Consider the following 19996-nt stretch of genomic DNA (forward strand, 5'->3'; position numbering starts at 1 on the left):
ATTTATATATTTCCGACAACCAGCTATCTGGCGTTAATGCGACTTATTTTTGAATAACAAAGAAAATTTGTTCGGAAAAAAATATTCAATGATGATTTCCACTCCCTCAGTATTTAAACAGTTAAATTCTACGGCAATTTTCATTGTTTAAAGATGAGGCCATCAAATGTAAGCTTAAAATATAATTATTGTTTTTAAGCATTTTTTCGTCTTTTTTTAATAATTCCCCCCCAAATAAGCAAGATGTTGACAAAGAAAGAAATACTGATAACCTAAAGTGCTTTTTAAAAAAAGAAGATCATATAAACATGTAAAAAAAAAAAAAAAACTACGGAATTTGTTAAAAAAGCCGATATTTTTAAAAAATTTTTAGTGTTTCATAACTCCCTTTTAATACTGCATTACATATTTTCAGTAAATTTAAAGAAATAACGGGGGTTATTTGGGCAATTGTGTTGGGTATCATTTTTGATTGATGTTAACCCCAAAATTTTTTTAACTTCCAATTATTTATTGGATATCACGTTCCTCGTTGTTGTTATTTTCATTATAGAAAACATGTCAGGATCCAAGTTTATTGCTTAATACTAGTTAAACATTTAAACTTTTAAAGGAATCTTTTTTTTACAAATATGGGACTAGGAAAGTATACAGTAATAGGAAGGATCAAGGCTTCTATCTGACCAGTGTCATCATATCATAAGATACTGTGAAATCACTTATATTCGTGGGCATGAAATTTTGTGGTTTTATCAAAATGGGCATTTTCGTGGGTTCTTAAACTCGTGGATTTTCATTTTCTTGTAAAAAAATAACCTAATGCAAAGTAATCTTCCACTCAATCGCCGCGATTTTCTTCTTACCACATGTAAGTTATTAAGCTGTATTTTGCTTTTCTTTCGAATGTTTTCCATGAGCTCTATTGCAATACCGCAAGTTTTTTGATCGCACGTTTTGTTTAAAATAAGACAAAAATCTTATTGTTGTAACAACACTACATTAATATATCACGTCTGTGAACATATCTTCCTATTGATAAATGTTAACCTAGCTTCTGAAATCCGTATTGATATTTCGGAGCGTATGAACCGATCAACCAGTATTGAAGCATATGTACTTGTATCAAATTTGGCTTCTGATTTACTTAGTTTTGATTTAAACTTCATCATTTTACTTTAAAATCTCTCTAAGGGCAGTCCTGGTGACAAACATGACGTCCAAAAACACTATGCTTATGAAAATGGTCTGTCAAAATGTCTCGTAAACATTTGCAGCACTTTTGTTAGGTAAACGAACAAAGAACTTTGTATTTACATAACCTTAGGTTTTAAATTTTCTTGAGTGTTTCTTCATCTTCAATCCTTGTCTGTCAATCACAAGCCATGTTAATATCTTAGATGGACGCATCTTCATCTAGAAGTCAATGTTCTCATTTTAACAACAAAACATTTTATGACCATATCATAATTAATATGTCTTATGTTTTGTCAGAAATACATTTATTAGGCCTTCAATGCTTAAATAATGCACGTCTAAAATAAAATTGAAGCATTTCACTGTGCCGTTAATGAATCCAAACACATGAATAAACTGAATAAATTAGTCATAGCTTAACTGTCCACTTATTTGTACAATGTTGTTTCCAATCATTTTTATACACTGCCATATCTGGATTTCAGTGACTTTTATTTTGAAACTGCTAATTGCTAAATAATTCAGGATCAAAACAATTTAGCAGTAAATCATACAAAAAATTATGCTACTGTCTAAACTGGCCTGGTTCCCTACATTTGTATAATAGAAATTTATTTGTTTGTTTATCTGTCTTTTTTATTCCAAGAAACGGTAAACGAATATAGATACTATATTTTTGTTTTGCTTTAAGCTTCACTTCTCGAAGAAAGATCGGAACTATTTTCATGACTTATTTATGAAATATCTCATAAATCTGCATCCCAATCTAGGGATCATGGGTTCGAGCAATTTCCTAAACTGACACCTGTACCGGTTAGTGCTATCAAAAGGTGGTTGGGCTATGCTACAAGCTTCAATGCATGTGTTTAAAAGAAATGATAGAAAATGCCTAATTGGTTTTAAACCAAATCGCTAATCGCATCTGGTACCCAGGTATTTTGTTATAACATGGTCAGTGTCTAACTGATTAGTTACCGGACATCAAATGACCACATTTGATATAACCCTACATCATCAGTCGTCAATTTCGCTATATAGGTATTCAGATTTCACACAACTAGACAAACGGTGTTGTTTATATTCGAAGGCTTTTCGTACAGATTTGTGTTTTCTGTATAATTAAAATTTCCTTTTTTTGTGGCTTAAGCATCATCAGGGTATGTTTGATTACAGAACAGTGTAACCATAATGTGATTGTTTACCACCAAAGGAACAATCAAGAGTCAGATGATAAACAAATAACTCAAAAGAAATGAAAATCTATATAAATTTCAGCGATAGCTCGAAAATTTTCACCCCGATCAAATTATTTTCCAAGAATATCACGACTTTTTCCGACCATATCGTTGCTATTGGAGGATTGGTTTAATACACATCCGCTTATCTCTTTATTTTATGTTGTCTGATGAACTGTATAGGTCTTATATACCTATCATTCAAAACAACAATCTAAAATTAAAATTCATGTGCTATGGTCATTTGTACATAAAATACAAATAGATATATGACGTACTGGTTGTTTACACGGCTGACAGCTGATCAATCATGTTACAGTTTATAGTTGTACATGTGTACTAGCTATTGTTCAACATTATCTTCTACTTAATATTTCCATTCTCAGAATGACTGTAACATGTTTAGAACATTAAGGGGACTAGATTTAAAGAACCAGACTATTGATGTATAAAATTGCTGTTCTTATTCTCCTCTCCCACAATAACTTGTTACTGTAAATTCTCATTCATTAGATAAAGTGATAAAACGCTGTCATCTAATTATTCTGTTTTATATCAAATTAATGATTATGATATTTATACTTGTTATTTACCTGAAAAAAAAAACAACAACAAGATTGTTACATCTAAAAGCTGTTTTGTGAACAGATAGGCCCTACATATTTTGGGTTTAAATTCTTATGTAAAAGCTAAGATCTTAAAACTTAAGTCTTTCATCTCGAAATTCGAATAAACTTGGTATATTTCACCTTTTCCTCGTCTTTTGCCACGATTGTTATAATATTTATTTTCAATTATGTATATTTACATTTCTATATAAAGGACACACTCACTCCTCTCTGCGCCGTTTGGTGCTTGAGGCGACTGCAAGGGTTCTCTATCTGGTTGTCTGTGTTTACACGAGGCGCCATCCATTGTCAAACCGCGGTCCTTCAGGACCTTCTGAACTGTGTGCCTCAATGTCTGTCTTGGTCGTTCCGTTTTCCCCCGGAGTGTCCATCGAAGAGCAACCCTATGTAGCGAATTAGAACGTATGCTGAGGACATGTGAAAGTCATCGCATTGTTTGGATGGCCTCTGTTATGGTGGACGTCCATGTGCGGTTATGTAGCTCTTCGTTTGTGTTGGTATTGGGCCTAACAATCTTGAGGATTCGTCGAAGGGATTATTTTAAAATACTTTGAGTTTCTTTCCAATGGCAACATAGGTCTTCTAGCACTCTGATATGTAGAGATAATGATATCATTGTTGTTGAAAATGCTGACCTTGGTGTGGGTTCTGAGTATTGTAGATCTCCATATTATTATTAGGGCTATGTAAATGCTTAGTTTGCCTTATTAATGTTTGTATCGCAGTTTCCGATTGTGGTGAACTTGCTGCCAGGTATGTGAAATCCTCTACGTTCTAAAATGCCTTGCTTTTTATCAAAATCTGGATTGTTGTCACATCCTAACGCTGCATGGCACAGGGACTTGTTCTTCCTGATTCGACAATTAGCGGGTACAATAATTTGATACTGAAATTCAATTAGACCTCAATAAACTGTTGAAGTAAAAGAAGTCCACTGTATATCCCGTCTTCTGTCTTATGTGACTTTCTTCATAATCTAGTCGATTGCCAGGGAGAAGGGCAAGAGCGACAAGATACAACCTTGCTTCAATCCGGTCTTCTCTTGAGCTGATTGTTAGATATCGTACGTTATTCAAAATTTTTGTAGAGAAACTAGATATATGGACCACTTTCTTTGTGAAGCCATAGTGACGAAGGATCCTCCTGAGCGAGGCACGGTTTTTAGAGTGGCATCTGCAAGGGTTTACAAAAGACTGAACATACTGTCAATTTTAAGACTGAAATAGTAAAGTTGCTTAACTTTTAATTATACAATTTCGCCATGTTTTGAAATATGTTCACATATGAAAATAAATGCAATACATTTAAATCTGGAACAACACCGGTCCATGCATGTTACCCCTTAACAATGAACTAGCATAGAACCAGGCCATTATGATTGTTCTTCCTTGCATTCCGCCAAGTTTCTACTCAGTAGCTCAACCACTGAAATTATTCAAACCTTCAATAAAATGTATGAAATTCAAAGAAAGAATACATTAATAAATTCAACAGGTGTTTATGACAATGTGTTATTTTCCAATAAATAATACCTAACAATATTTTATTGTACATTTTATATAAAACTATCTGGTTCAATCAAATAGTATCTTCCTTGTATCAACTTTCATGTATAAACTAATTATTTTTCACGAATAAAAATGTAAAAAGGTAGAAAAATAGCTTAGTATTGTAAAGATACATGACAAATAGGAATATTACACCTGATTTCACCACTTCATTGTTTACGCCTTGATACATCATGCAAACCCGATCGATCAACAAAATTCAGAATATTAATGACGTTATTTTGCCCCAAGAAACGTGCATAGTATGAAAATAGCTATGTTGTTTAGATAGGTCAAATTCAAATCGATATATCAGATTTTAGAAATCTAAACGATGTCCCAAGTGCAGATATTGTCATCTGCATAAAGGGAAACTGATGCTATCAGACATTTTACATCTTAATGAGAACAAAAACAGAATTGAGCGTAAAGCACAAAAAGCATTGACATTCTATTTTAGCAAAGGAGAACTGTTGTACTCACCCGGCGTCGTGTCACGCTTTGGTAAATTGGTGCAAGTTGGTATCCAAAACTACGTACGGGAATGGGTTGAAACTAAACGTACTTGTTTTCTGTAATTATTTTATATGATAGATACAGTACCCATAAATCTAAGTTACATATTTACAGAGTTAAGCTCTTTCCTTACTGTCAAGCACTGACAATAGTCGCGCGTACTGTCTTACGGACAACTCTTGTGTATATTCGGCTGCGTCATCAAGTCATTCAAACATTATTTGTTCTAAACCAGTGTCTAATTAAGATTATAAAGAAATTCTCTAAGCTCAACTAATATCTCAGATATTTGACAGAAACGTCCACAGAATGTATACTGACCAATGAAAATCCTGAGATTTGAGACTGAACTCAAAAAACATTTTATAACCTTTAGGACAGGTTTTGATCACTGTGGCGAAGAGGGATTAAATGAAATTTTGGAACTTTTGTTGGTTAACTCTCTTGAACTGAAAAATTATAACGTTGGAAGTGGATGAAATTTCCATGCGGTCAGATCTATGTACAGCTCTAAGTTGAGATACAAGAATATTTTCAACATGTAGCAATTAGTAAAATGTACGATCAACAAATGACACGGTTCAGCTGTTGATATGATATATTTATCTGGCTGACTGATTTATCTAAATCAACTTACTAGTTTTAATCTTTTTAAATGGTCAAAGGCCAGGGGATTATTTACCGTATACCATAATGATACTTCAAGTGTGTTTTTAACGGCTCGAGAAAATACCGATATCGCTAACGTACAATGACCTGGGTTAAAGCTTTTAAATGATTTTTAGCTCGACTATTCGATAAGAATAAGTAGAGCCGAGCGTCGGCGTTGGCGTCACCACTTATGTTAAAGTTTTTGTAATACCTCAAATGTTTTCAAAGTACATTGACATATGGCTTTGAAACTTTGCACACTTGTTTACCATCATGACCCCAACCTGTACACAAGAGGAGGTAACTGTATCAAGCATTTTGACAGAATTATTCCCCTTTTTCGACTTAGAATTTACGTTAAAGTTTTTGTAATAGTTCAAATATTTTCAAAAGTTCATTGACATATGGCTTTGAAACTTTGCACACTTGTTCACCATTATGACCTTAACCTATAGACAGGAGGAGGAAACTGTATTAAGCATTTTGACAGAATTATGCCCCTTTTTCGACTAAGATTTTACGTTAAAGTTTTTGTAATACCTCAAATATTTTGAAAGTCCATTGACATATGGCTTTTAATCTTTGCACACTTGTTCACCATCATGACCCCAACTTGTAGGCAGGAGGAGGTAACTGTATCAAGCATTTGGACAGAAGTATGCCCCTTTTTCGACTTAGAATTTACGTTAAAGTTTTTGTAATACCTAAAATATTTTCAAAGTCCATTGACATATGGCTTTGAAACTTTGCACACTTGTTCACCATCATGACCCCAACCTGAAGACAGGAGGAGGTAACTGTATCAAGCATTTAGACAGAATTATGCCCCTTTTTCGACTAAGAATTAATGTTCAAGTTTGCATACCACCCCAGATTATTTTCATATTCTATTGACATCTGGCTTTGAAACAAGTTGAAATATTATACTCTTCTTTGAGAGCGTAATAGGACTCTCTCCAAGGCCTATAACTGTAACATGGATTTAAAGAAAAATTTTGCCCTTTTGTAAACTTAGAAAATTTTACATTATCAAGGCTCTTTTACTATCAAGCACTAAGAATAGTCGAGCGTTGCTGTCCTACCGACAGCTCTTGTTTTATGTAAACTGAAGTCTGCTTATAACATGATATATAAAGATTGAACATCGGGTTAATGAAATGATAGAACGTTAATTGCTCATCGGGCATCAAACAGAACGAAAATCTGGTGACAAAATTATTCGTTATTCAAAGTACACCCGTAATTTGACAAAATATATTGATCCGACTGTGGATTTGCAAAAAATACATGCATTTGTCTTTCAGAGACATCATCAGTAGTCGTACGTGTTTAAACAGATTGTCTATTTATAAATTTATAAGATTGTTTTGTTGCAAAAACGTTCTTTGAGATATTCAAGGTACATGTACAGGCAATTATATTTCACAATACTAATCACCATGTGTAGAAGAAAAAAAAACGAATGTACTTCAAATTTAAATTACGTTTAATGGATTGTCCGTGATCTAAACTTGTAATCGACATGAAAACCATGTCCTACCGGCGCTGTCTCCACGTGAAGCATCACGTTGTTTTGTCATATTGCGGTCATGTGTGAGGCAAAAATCATTATCCGCATTTATAACAATCCGTCTAAAAATCCCCTATGTACTTTTCGTAGCATTAAAATATATTCAAAATCACAATAACAATATTTTTGTTAATACATTGTCAAACTTATAATAACACGGATGTTAAATAGAAAAAAAATATTTTTTCATAATTTAGGGTAAACGTATACATTTTAAAGCCCATTTTTTCTTCTCTCTTCCCCTCGGTACGTGTACGTCGTAGAGAAGACACAGGGCATCGGCTGAAGATTTGAAGACTGGGGACGTCGAAAAAAGATCGGGACTTGTGCTGCGGACCAGCTGCCGATGTCCTGACTATTAAAGCCGAGGGGTGTGACCCTACAAAGTAGGCATTAGGTCGACGAGGATGGTGTGCTAAGGTGTGTGAGCCCTTAGTACGGTTAGACGGCTTGAACGTCAGGCCTTTTGCTGGCACCAACAGCCCTTTTCAGGGCTACCCTTTCATATTGTCTCAGGTTACTATACATTTAGGTTCTCATTGACCGCCGTACAGTGATCTACTTTTGGCTCAAAATTCATATCTTTGGCTAAAACTCCGTGGAAATTGCATGGAGGTAAATTATCACCACTTCGTGCTTCAAAATTAACTCTTTAAGGGCATGACTGTGACATGTCTGGGGTACGTACTCGACAGCGAAAGCTGCAGTTTGCGCCCTTACGGGCGGATCTACACTCATTAAGCATAGACTACATACATTCATAAGAGCCAATTTCAAGTCACGTATTTTCTCTGAGGCTATGGAGATGTTTGCGAGCAGAATTAATTAAATTTGTAATTTATGTACAGTATGCTATAAAAAGAGCGATTGAATAGAAGGCGTGTCTCTACCGTGTTTATAAGATGCAAAAAAAATACGGTAAAAAAAAACTTTGTTTGGCGTCCCTTTTATTATAGTTTGAAAACTTAATAACATTTAATACCTGAAAAATTCATACAATTATACCAGTTATACTTAATAATGATTTATGAATGTATCAGTGCATCATTTCATTGAAATCAAAATAGTAACAAAGTGATTCCACGAAAAGAAAGCATAGCAATTAAGCCAATGAATTCAACAACTCATATACATTGTATATACATTATATATTAAAGGGACTCCTCCACCAAAGGTTTTTGACATAACAGGACTGGAAATAATTTTTCGACATCAGTGTTTCATTGATGTAAGCCTAGACCCAACACTTGTGTGTGAAATTTCAGAACATTTGCTCATTCTCCGTTGTCCCAGAATGATTATTGCAATTGTGAAAATCGACAAAAATATTTTACTCAAATTGGACTAAGAAAAGCACAAAATACGATTTTTAATTTATTTCTGAGTATATTTCTTATTTTCATTTGCGTATGTTTTTGTTTTAAATGCCCAATCTGATCTTTGTAAGAAATAAAAAAGTTATGTTTCTAGGCTGGTGTCATTTGCTTTCCTTTATTGCTTGAAAGCGTTTGTACTTTCATTAAATTATTCAATAAAATACATTTATCATGATCACAAAACTGCAGAATTGAATTGGTTTGAAACATAAGACAAATATTTCACACACAGAAACGTTACACATATTGTTTAAAGTGTCATTATGTTCATTTTTCTGTCAAGCTCGTCAAAAGACGAACTGTTTTGATGGTGATTAGATTTATATTTGGACAAAAGAACACATATTACAAAATCGACATGTTGAATAATTCTAATATGACCTTTGCTCATAAGGTCAAATTATTGGAATTTGCTTAAAGTGTCTTAACCTTTTTTTAAAGATTTGATTTATACTTGAACAAAACCAACACATATTACCAAATCGACATGTTGAATTATAGTAGTATGACTTTGACCTTTAATTGACCTTGAGCGTCAAGGTCAAATTATTGAAATTCTCTTGAATTATCATAACTTGTTATTTATTTACAAATTAGATGACTGGACAAAAAAACACATTTGACAAAACCAACACGTGTATTATTCTTATAAGTCGTTACTCATAATCAAAGTCAGATGATAATTGACTTAACTTTTTAAAGTATTCTGAAGGAAAAAATACCGCCTCAGTCCCTAAGCACTACCTGAAGCAGTATTCAACATTCAAATACTGGTGAAATTTAGAATTTACAGACATCTGCAGATGTGTTCATACCTTATCATAAACCTTCATTGTGACACGTTCCTGCCATTCCAGGAAACGCGGTGTATTGTACACAAGTATGAGCCTACAACAAATTGCACTCGGAGCTTTAACTATGAAGGTCCCATGTTGGGTGCCGTGAGAAAAATGTGCAGCCTGACTGGGACTTGATCCCGGGACCCTCGGAATACTGTACCGCGGTTCTACCAAGTGAGCTATCTGATCGCTTACACACTACCTCCCCTCAATAGTGAACAGTTCTGAACCGTGACATATAGATAAAGATTAATAGACTTATGTAAGGGAAATGAACGTTAATGATATATGATATACCCAAGTAATCAAATAAGTAAGGGTACGGTAATTGGATATTGTGAAGATGATTTAATCTGAGTTAAGTTGAGGTGAGTCGAATTGGGTTGAGGTGAGTCGAGTAATGATGGGGTGTGTCATGTTGAGTTGAGATGAAATGAGGTGAGATGAAATGAGGTGAGATGTAAAGTAATTAAAGTTAAGGTTATATGAGATTAGTTGTTCAAGTGAGATGTGGTGAATTGAGGTGAAGTTATTTCAGAGGAGGTGTGTTGAGTTGAGATGAGGTGAGTTCAAATGAGGTGATGGTGAGGTCACCTTACTAAGGCGAGTGGAAATAAGGCCAGTTGAATAATAACAGTTGATATATGTAGTGATAGGGTTAGGAGAGGTATTACGGTCAGAATAAATATGAGTGCAGTTCAGAATATTATTGGGGTAGGGAATTGATGTGAGATGATGTCAACTGACATGATAGGTTAGGAAAGATTAAGTTTGATAAATTCATCAGTGAATTTTATAAATTACATGATACAGCATAACGTTCATATTTCAAAAGATTAAGTAATGTTAACCACAGGTTCGTATAGCTTGTGGTTTTGTCGATTTTTTGGGGACAAATGAAGATGTAGTTTGGTTATAATTATTTAAAACAAACCAAACATTTCATTTATCTTCTCTTGTACGACATGCACACAGTGCACAATAACATATACACAAAACATAGATAAGGTCACAAATACAGGTAAGATTTTAAACAAACATACATAAAAATATATTATTAATTAAACTCTCATTTATACAAATGATATAAAAGGATATACAACATAAAACAAATCTAAACGGCATTTATTTTATAGCCATTCTTTATAGAGTGACAATAGGCTATAAATGCGTATACTAAGTAACACATATGAATACATATCATCTTATAATATATTCTTTGCTTATTTTTATCATGTAAAATTTTCATATGTATACATATAAAAAAATTTACATGATAAAAATAGGCAAAGAATTCAATGGAACAAAACAAGGTGAAGAATTTAGTGATGTAGCGGGAGGACATTTGAAATCTACGAAAATAACCAAGTAAAGTAGGACAAAATGTGCAAAAGTAGTCATAAATGCGTTAGTCACGCAGTAGAAATACAGTGATAGATACTGCAAAACCAGTCAATAATAGCATATAACATGTTAATTATTTCTTTCATTGTTCTTTAATTGTGAATAATGTTACATTCCTTAAAATTTTAGAACATTTTTCTAAAGGTCGATTTTCTTAAAATATTATGGCTCATCTGGAGGAATGCAGCTTTAATGTACTGATAAGTGTAAACTGAATTTATGCTCTCCGTACAACCTTGAAACATGTAATGAAAGAAAATGTAATGTTTGCTTAAAACTAGAAGATGAATTTCATGTATTATTAGAATGTCCACAGTAAAATGTTTTGAGAAAACAGCTCATAGATAAATATTTTTTGAAAAAAAAACAAAATATACCGAAATTTATTGAATTGTTAACATCTCAAAATGAAATTATTATAAGAAAATTATCAATATTTATCTTTAAAATGTTTGAATTGAGAACAAATGTTGAATATTCGTAAATTATATTAGCTAGGAAAATAAATGTAATGTTACTTAATTGATATCATTATGCATGCAAAACTTGTGCTTCATTTATTTAATCCTTGCTGTAATATGATTATTTTGTTCATATTTAACCAAACTTATGTCTCAAATATACAAATATATATAGTAAATGTTAAATATATGTTATATATGTTTAATAACCTTGATATTATGTTTCTGTATGTTTGTATGTATGCTGTGTACTCATGGGTATAATGACCACATGTATTTGGAAATAAAATCTGCATAGAACATGAAATTGCCGTAATTCCCAATTTCTCTTGTATAGAGACTTATTTCTTTCATATTAGTTACTAAGATATCTAACTTTGCTCATATAAAGCCTTTACGTTTTGATGTTCTTTTCATATTTGGTCAGAACATACTTAGAGTTGGCCTTTACCTAGTGTTAACAAATACATTGTAATACGAGCATTTGACTCGTAAATTTAACAAGTTAGAGAGTTACTATTAAGTATATGAACACATACGTGTATATCACATTTGAGTATAAAGATATCACATTTGAGTATAAAGATATCACATTTGAGTATAAAGATATCACATTTGAGTATAAAGATATCACATTTGAGTATAAAGATATCACATTTGAGTATAAAGATATCACATTTGAGTATAAAGATATCACATTTGAGTATAAAGATATCACATTTGAGTGTGTAAATATTTTTCGATACTAATGGCATTGACTTTGAAAACTTATTGCTTTGTAATTTGAAAGTGACAAGTTAAAACTCTTAGACCGTCAAGTGACATTTGAACACATAATTCTAGTTGAGACATCTTTTTCGAACTATAAATGATTACAGGAAATAATAATTGTAACACATGGCGAGCATGTCTATGTGAACACTTTAAACCTTCGAATACTGATCGACAAATATTTGAAGTCTTTTTGGAAATACTTAAAAGACAAATGATTTAAACGCACAATCTCTATGAATACTTATAGTTAGTAACTAAGTAAATACTTGGACTACAAAATATTTCTTGAAGCATTATTGGGCAAAGACTTGGACTACCAGTGTTGCTTAACAGATGAATAGTTTTTCTTATACCTTCGTGCTTATTCCCTGCGGTCTGGAGACCGCAGGGTATTGGTACGCGTTTAACTTTTGAGGCATGGAGGAGCACGTGACCTGTTTTCGGTACATGGAGGAGCATGTGATCTGTAAACCGTACATGATTAGTTAATTGACCTTTCGAAAACCTAGCTAAATACCGTTTGCCGATACGTTACGGATTTACCTCTAGGGAATTAGTCCGAACTACACCTAATTAAGAACAAAAACCTATTACGTGATATTTCTAATTTTCTATAATTATTTTACCGTTTAGGTTGCAAAAACTTGAATGATGTGTTTGAAAATTATCAATGTTTCTTTAAAATCTATCTCAAATTTTACAAATACTGAAAATCTATAAAATTAAAATATTCGTAGTGGCATCTGCCATAATAAATAGAGATATTTTCTGCGTAAACTTGTGTGTTTACTTTACTTTTTTTTTTGCTCGGAATTATTAATAAAATGGTAGGCCTATTTAATCATTTTCTTAAAAAGAAATAATTGTTTTATCTTCGGCCTTCACCGGTCTTCAACGGTCACCACTTTCCAAAGACCTTCTATATTGATCGATTATTGTTAACTATATTCCTGATACAAACGTTTTTTAGCCCCCCCCCCCCCAAAAAAAAAAAAAATAAATAAATAAATAAATAAATAAAATAAAAAAAAATGTTGAAAATAGTTAAATGAAATATCTTTATATCATTAAAAATGTAAAAATGTTCCCGCAGGAAACCATTTTACTTGTATCACCTTTCCACACATACGGAAAATAACCTTTGAGTTACCGCTCACAGTTTACATGTCACACTTCCGTTGACGCACTTGTCAGTTATTTAAACAGTGTTAATTAGTATTTTATTATTGTTTTCAGCAATCAATATCCGACTAGTAGATGGGAACGATCCCTCGGAGGGACGTATAGAAATCCAGAGTGCCGACGGTAACGCCGGCGATAATCCATGGGGTACTATATGTAACGACCAATACGAGGTAGACAATAAAGCAGCAACTGTGATATGCCGACAACTTGGTTACATCTGGGGGGTAAGTATACAGATACTTAGGTAAGCCTTTCAATATAAAGGTATTTTCTAAACTCAATTATAGACTCAGTCGTAAACAAATCATATTGTATGAATCAGATTGCCGAGTGTCTGATATTTTTTCTCTTTTGTATCATAGTCAAACATAAACACACGTTCCCTGTTATGAAACCCTAGTGGACGAGCATCTGAATATGATATTTCTGTCGCGTTCCCTTTCTCTGTCGTTACAATAAGTAAACCCCCGATATATAAAATGAGCCAATCAAAGGCATGCTCTAGAGAACGGGTAACTGACATTTAACTCTGACACATTTTCATCAGCTATGATATTGAACTTTTCCCCAAGATTATGCCCAAGTACAGAATTAACTGTATAAGTTTATACTCTGTCACTCTAAAATAAAAGGGAAAAAATCCGTGTCGTTCATACACATTTCTAGTTTCTATTTATATTATTTGATTCCATTGTAAATCATGTCACACCAAGATTATTTTACATAGATACAATTTTACTTGTAACATAGTTTTAAGGGACCTTTCTGTTGAAAATGTGTCAGAGCTAAATCGTATACATATACATGCACAGTGCGTTAACTGGAGTGCAGGTATTAGTTACCCGCACTCCAGAGCATGCCAATTGATTGGCTTATTTTTGCTGGAGTTTACTTATTGTGACGGAAGAAAAAGGTAAAGCGACAGAAATATCATATTCAGATACTCGTTCATTGGTTACCTTTTCCCGGGGTTTCATATTGTGGCATCTTGATTGTTTGACTATGATACAAAAGAGAAAGAACATCAAAACACACCGCAATCTGAATAATACTCGGGGGCTACGCGCCCACGTACAAATCAGATAGCTTCGTGTTTCGATACTCTTTCTATTACATATGCAATTCAATTTGGTTACACAACTTTTGTCAACTTTCTGCAACTTTTTGTTACCAATAGCCTTTTTCTATTTTTAGGAAGGTACTGCAAACCGGAAGTTCGGATCTGGTTCAACTGATATGCCAATATTTTTAGACGAGTTGGTATGTAACGGATCAGAGAGTTCGATCACCCAGTGTCGTAGCAGTGGATGGGGACGACATAACTGTTATCATCACGAGGATGTTGGAGCTATTTGTCATAATACAACAGGTATTGGTTCCTTCCCTTGTTCGTAAATCTACAGATTAAGGCTGTGAAAGTCCATCATTGGAAATACGACAGGTATAGGCTGTAAAAAGTTTATAATTGGACGTTATACCAAAGGGTGCGTGAGTCGATCATTGGACAACTACGATAGACTTTGACTTAAAATGCTATTATCGGACGTTATTCCTACCTTTACATTTATTTTAACATGAATCTTACTCATTTTGCCTCGAGTTTGAAAACAATCAATAACCTTGAGCGTCAGTGAGCGGGTGTTTAAGGTCGTTGACTTCAAACTACTTGTCGCTCAGCGCTGTAGGTCCGACCCCCGCAAGCGTCTTTGGATTTTCTCATTTCCTATCCAGTCTTCCTCCACCAGTAAAGTTTGAAGGTTGCCATATTACCTATACTGTGTTAGTGGGACGTAAAACCCAATCAAAAGGTATTACTGACTGACCGATACCTAAAGATACCGTCGATCTTTTTATTTATTTGCAGCTTATACGTATCACAAGACATAAGGTTTCTGCGTATGTTTATGAATTTGTCTAGACTAAATGACACAAAATTGCATGAACCAGTAGAACATCGCATATTTCCCTCATGCGCCGAACTTTATTGGCATCTGTGATAAACTATGCGGTTTTTTCTCTCAATTACTTCATTTTCCTACCGTGAATAAAGGCTAAATGTTTAATGACTAAAATGTCAGTATATGACATTTGAAGGGAAATTTACATATAAACCAAAACATTGATTGAGTCATCGGGACAGACAAAATTAATCAGGTAATGAAGCGAGGACAAAGTGAATTTTTCGTCTTTTTATTGTTTTGATATTTAATAATAAATGTTACAGAGTGTAAATGGCAAACGTTTACAGGAAAATGACAAAAGCTTAAAATGCCGCATATTGTTGTTGCCAATTGGGAGAGGTTGGTCTATGTTAATCAAACCTGTACCGCTGACTTGGTGTGCTCTGAAAACTACGGTAGCAGAGAGGATTTTCTTTTATAGAATTTTTCTTTGGCCACGATATAGTAGCTAAGAAAACAATGAAAGCATGTCTTGATAACTTGTTGTAACGAGACAAAAATGAATATTAAAGTCATTTAATAGTGGCCACGATATACATGTACAAGTAAGAAAAAACAATCTTCTAAAAAAATCTAGGACGCATAGCCACGAGTCACAAGAAGAAATTTGCTATCTCGTGGCTTAAGCAGAAGAACAAATCACACCACTAGGTCGCTACTAAGAAAAGAAAAAAAAATGAAAAACGCAACAATTTTTTTCATGTTTTTCTATCTCATGACGAAGTTTCGTGGTCCAGTGGTAACATGCTGGACAAGTAATTTTAGGGTTTCAGGTTCGATCCCCTGCATTACCACTTACAATACTAATAGTGTTTTGAACGAGACCTTACAAACTGAGGTCCAATGTATCGGTGCTCTCTGTACACCGGTCACATAAAAGAACCACAGTCGCCTCTGGTATTGGGACATGACAATATGGGCAACCACACGCAACTGCAAAATGTAAATGAGTTGTTTGTGGTCAGACTACCTTACCATTTAACTACTTTATTATTCAATACAACTGTATCATGATGTTATGGTTAACATGTTTTTGTTTGTTTGTTTGTTCGATTTTGGGTTTTACGTCACTCCGACATAGTATAGGTCATTTGGCGACGTTCCAGCTTTACTGGTAGAGGAAAATCTCAGGTGCCCCTCCGTGCACGAACGGGCACCTGAGTAGAACCATCGACGTTTCGTAAGCTAGCTGGATAGCTTCCTCACATGAAAGAATCCAAAGTCCCTGTCGGGATTCGAACCCACAGCGATGAGGGGCAAGTGGTTTGAAGTCAACGACCTTAATCACTCGGCCACGGACATGTGTAATACATCTCTATATATCATATAGGAACTTATCAGCATTTAATTTAAACTACAGTGAAAATGTCATTAAATTTTCACTCTAATATATTTTACGTGCATTCCTCCGCTGGTAAATTTTATGACAACAACCGCAGTCATAAACACAAGTTCACGTGCCCTGAGAACCTATATAATAACCAATCATTAATAAGGTAAGACAATCAATATTGTTTTTGCATGATCCAAGTATGTTCAGACACTCTCATTTTGTCGAGTCACGAATTTAAACGGTATTTAATTGAGGAAAGCTTCCGATATATTCATGTATTCGAACTATAATTGATTTTAAACATGAAAGTTGATGTTCAGGTATATATTTTTTGTCGTTGTTGCGATCACGAGCCATACAATCATACCATGTACTTGCTATAAATAATATTTGTTAAAGTAAGGGAGAACGATTAGTTCAACGTTATTCAAGAGTTTCAAGATTTTTTTAAACATCCGTGCAGTATGCCTATGCATACACAGTACGTAATCAAATAAAAATATTATGTAGTAAAATGTAACATAGTATTAGCAATAAGAAAACGTTAATTATATACTAATATTTAATGACACAACAAAGCAACCTATCTCAATTATTATGATATTACAAGTAAATAAATACATAGGACAAATACCATCATGTCAATAAGGGTATACAACACAAAATAAATCGAAAATATATGTTGTAATATACTTATCTTGCAACGTTTGGTAGTTTTTAATTAATTACAAAGAGTAGTGTTTCGTACATATAATTAAGTATATTTAATTAGTGGATTGGATAGAAAAACATAAGCTGGAGAATGCGTATCCAAAAATATATATAGATTAAATGCCATATGTAGAAAATAATATGAAAATAGGTAAAGCCTATTGAAAGGATATGTCATATTAACTGAATATTAAGGGACTGATTGGAAAATTTTGATTTTTAATCCACTCCGTAAGTACCGAAGAATTTAAGCGTGTTACATGATAAAAAATGACCTAGCCAGTATAATTTTAATGTTGGCTGGGCATCACACAATTCAATAAAAAGAAATATTTTTATGGGTTTTTTTTTTGTTTTTGTTTTTGTTTTTTTAATCCTTTAAATACAAAACGCCTGAGAAAGACATTACAGAATTTTTTGTGACTTTGTGTTAGATATTTTTCATTGTGACGCCAATTGACAGCACGTCCTACCAACAACTCTTGTATTTCTTATTATTATATGAACGGCATATTTCACTCTATATGGATTGAATGCTTTATAAAGACATCAGTCTATCCTGAGAGGAAAATAGGTCTCTAAATAAAGTTAACACGTCTGGAGTAGTCTAGAATAATTAAAACTACAGTAAAAGCCGTCTATTAAGACCACCAACGGGACTAGACCAAAGTGGTCTTAATTGCGTGGTTCTCTGTTGTGGATATTCTTAACATTGTTTATATCGTAGAAATAACGTTTGCTATAATAAAATAATGATAACTTACCTGGCCATGTTTGTGCAATGACATTTCTTTGTTTTTAATATGGAACCGATTATTGTTCAGTAAAGAAAAACAACAGAAAGAGAAATACATTTATTTAAAAAACTACCGATAAGACAGACATAGCTAGCTTTTGATAATTATCATTTTCTGTTATTTTACTACAGTTCGACTACAGTCAATGTCGCGGCAGACGAACTATGGTGTTGTTCAGGTCATGTACAATTATAAATGGGGCGATGCCTGTGATGAAGGTTGGAACGATTTTTCTGCCACCATTGTTTGTAAAGAGCTTGGTTTTGTCTATGGTATTGCAGAATGCTGCTCCGCTCTAGGGCCCTCAGATTTCAGGTATAACACATTACATTATTCATATCATTTTTCAGCCTTTTACAGACGCTAGCTTATTTTTTTAGTATGAAGTTCTTGATTAGGTTACTACAGCAACATGACATCTTAGTTTAAACTATAATCATTATATTGATGTATATAATGTGCGGTTTATTCTGGTATTTTCATACTGTTTTGTTTACTACCGATAATCCTACAAACACTGAGATATAAAGATAAATTTCAATAGTTACCTCTCTGTTGACATTTTTCAGAAATATTCTATGGATATATTAAGGGTGTTGTTCGAATAAAGTTATATCACATTTTAGAATATGTACATATACATGTACATATGGTCTTGAGTGTTTAAAGATTATCGTCATATTAATAATTAATAACAGATTATTTTGTTTACACCGTGAACTGCGCAAGTCTAACATGTTTTACAGTGTGAAGCGTGTCTTTGCTTAATGTATGTTGTTACATTTCTTACAACATTGGCACATAGGTGACATGTGCAGTTCATTATTTATCTCGTGAGAGCGAGATATTATCGCACGGAAACGAGATAATATCGTGGGATCGAGGTATCTCGTGCAAACACGATATTATCTCGTTACATAAGGAGGTAAAAAAGTGCACGTTACGTCTGTGCTACTACCGATATACGTTACATTATTTATATAATTATCACAATTCTGTGATACATTGGAAATAGTGAAATATTTTTGATATAACCTATACTTTATTTACATCACATCGTGCGTAATTAATTGCTTTTTGATATTGAGGTTATAACGATTTACCCTATTGTTTTTCGGCGTAGCTGTATTAAAATGGATTTTGACCTAGATTTGTAACAAATGAAATTGTTAGTTACAAAATCTTCAGCTAAAAGAGGGTGTTTTTCATTGGTGGAAAGACTGGCTGTTATGAAATTTAAGGACAAATTCGTAATCTTTAGTTTACTTGTCTCTAAGAATAAAGTTGTATTAAAAATATTTATACAATCGTAAACTAAATATCACAACGTTATGACCAAAACAAAGATATATCAAAATACAAAAATATACAGTACATATGATTTCATGTACAATTTATTTTGTTGATAATATTAACAACAAAACCCAACTTTTTGTTTTTCAGCCTTTACTTAAACATTCGATTACTACTCACTCGTACTTTATTTGCCGTAGCTTTTCTGTTTCTATGAAAATGAACGATAGTTTTGATCAACAAAAAGATTCTCCAGAGCTGATATGAATTGCGAAAATTAATATATTTAAAATGCAACATTATCATAAAGAATCGCAAAACTTTAAGTATTATTTTTTTTGTGCGTAGTAATAACAAATTAATTTATTCATAGTTATTCGGCGTTTGTTTACACCGGTAGGTAAATTTACCGAAATACACCCCAATTTGACAACCTCAATCTGAAAAATGTCTCACTTGATAATCAGTGTCATTGATGGGTTATACAAAATTGAGTTTAGTGCTTATTATAAGATAAATA

At 33.3% G+C, this 19996-nt stretch overlaps 1 protein-coding gene across 1 annotated transcript in view; it reads left to right on the plus strand.

Moving 5' to 3' along the window:
* LOC132728302 (deleted in malignant brain tumors 1 protein-like) overlaps positions 1 to 19996 on the plus strand; it is a gene marked incomplete at its 3' end in the record, with an annotated part of 59198 nt that overhangs the window by 14545 nt on the left and 24657 nt on the right. Inside the window, 3 exon segments of the mRNA XM_060713933.1 lie at positions 13433 to 13605; positions 14576 to 14750; positions 18315 to 18498. Coding sequence (XP_060569916.1) covers positions 13433 to 13605; positions 14576 to 14750; positions 18315 to 18498 — 532 coding nt within the window.

Source organism: Ruditapes philippinarum, unplaced genomic scaffold, assembly GCF_026571515.1.
Source record: "Ruditapes philippinarum isolate M1 unplaced genomic scaffold, ASM2657151v2 ctg1343_1_1_1_1, whole genome shotgun sequence".
NCBI classification, from domain to species: domain Eukaryota; kingdom Metazoa; phylum Mollusca; class Bivalvia; order Venerida; family Veneridae; genus Ruditapes; species Ruditapes philippinarum.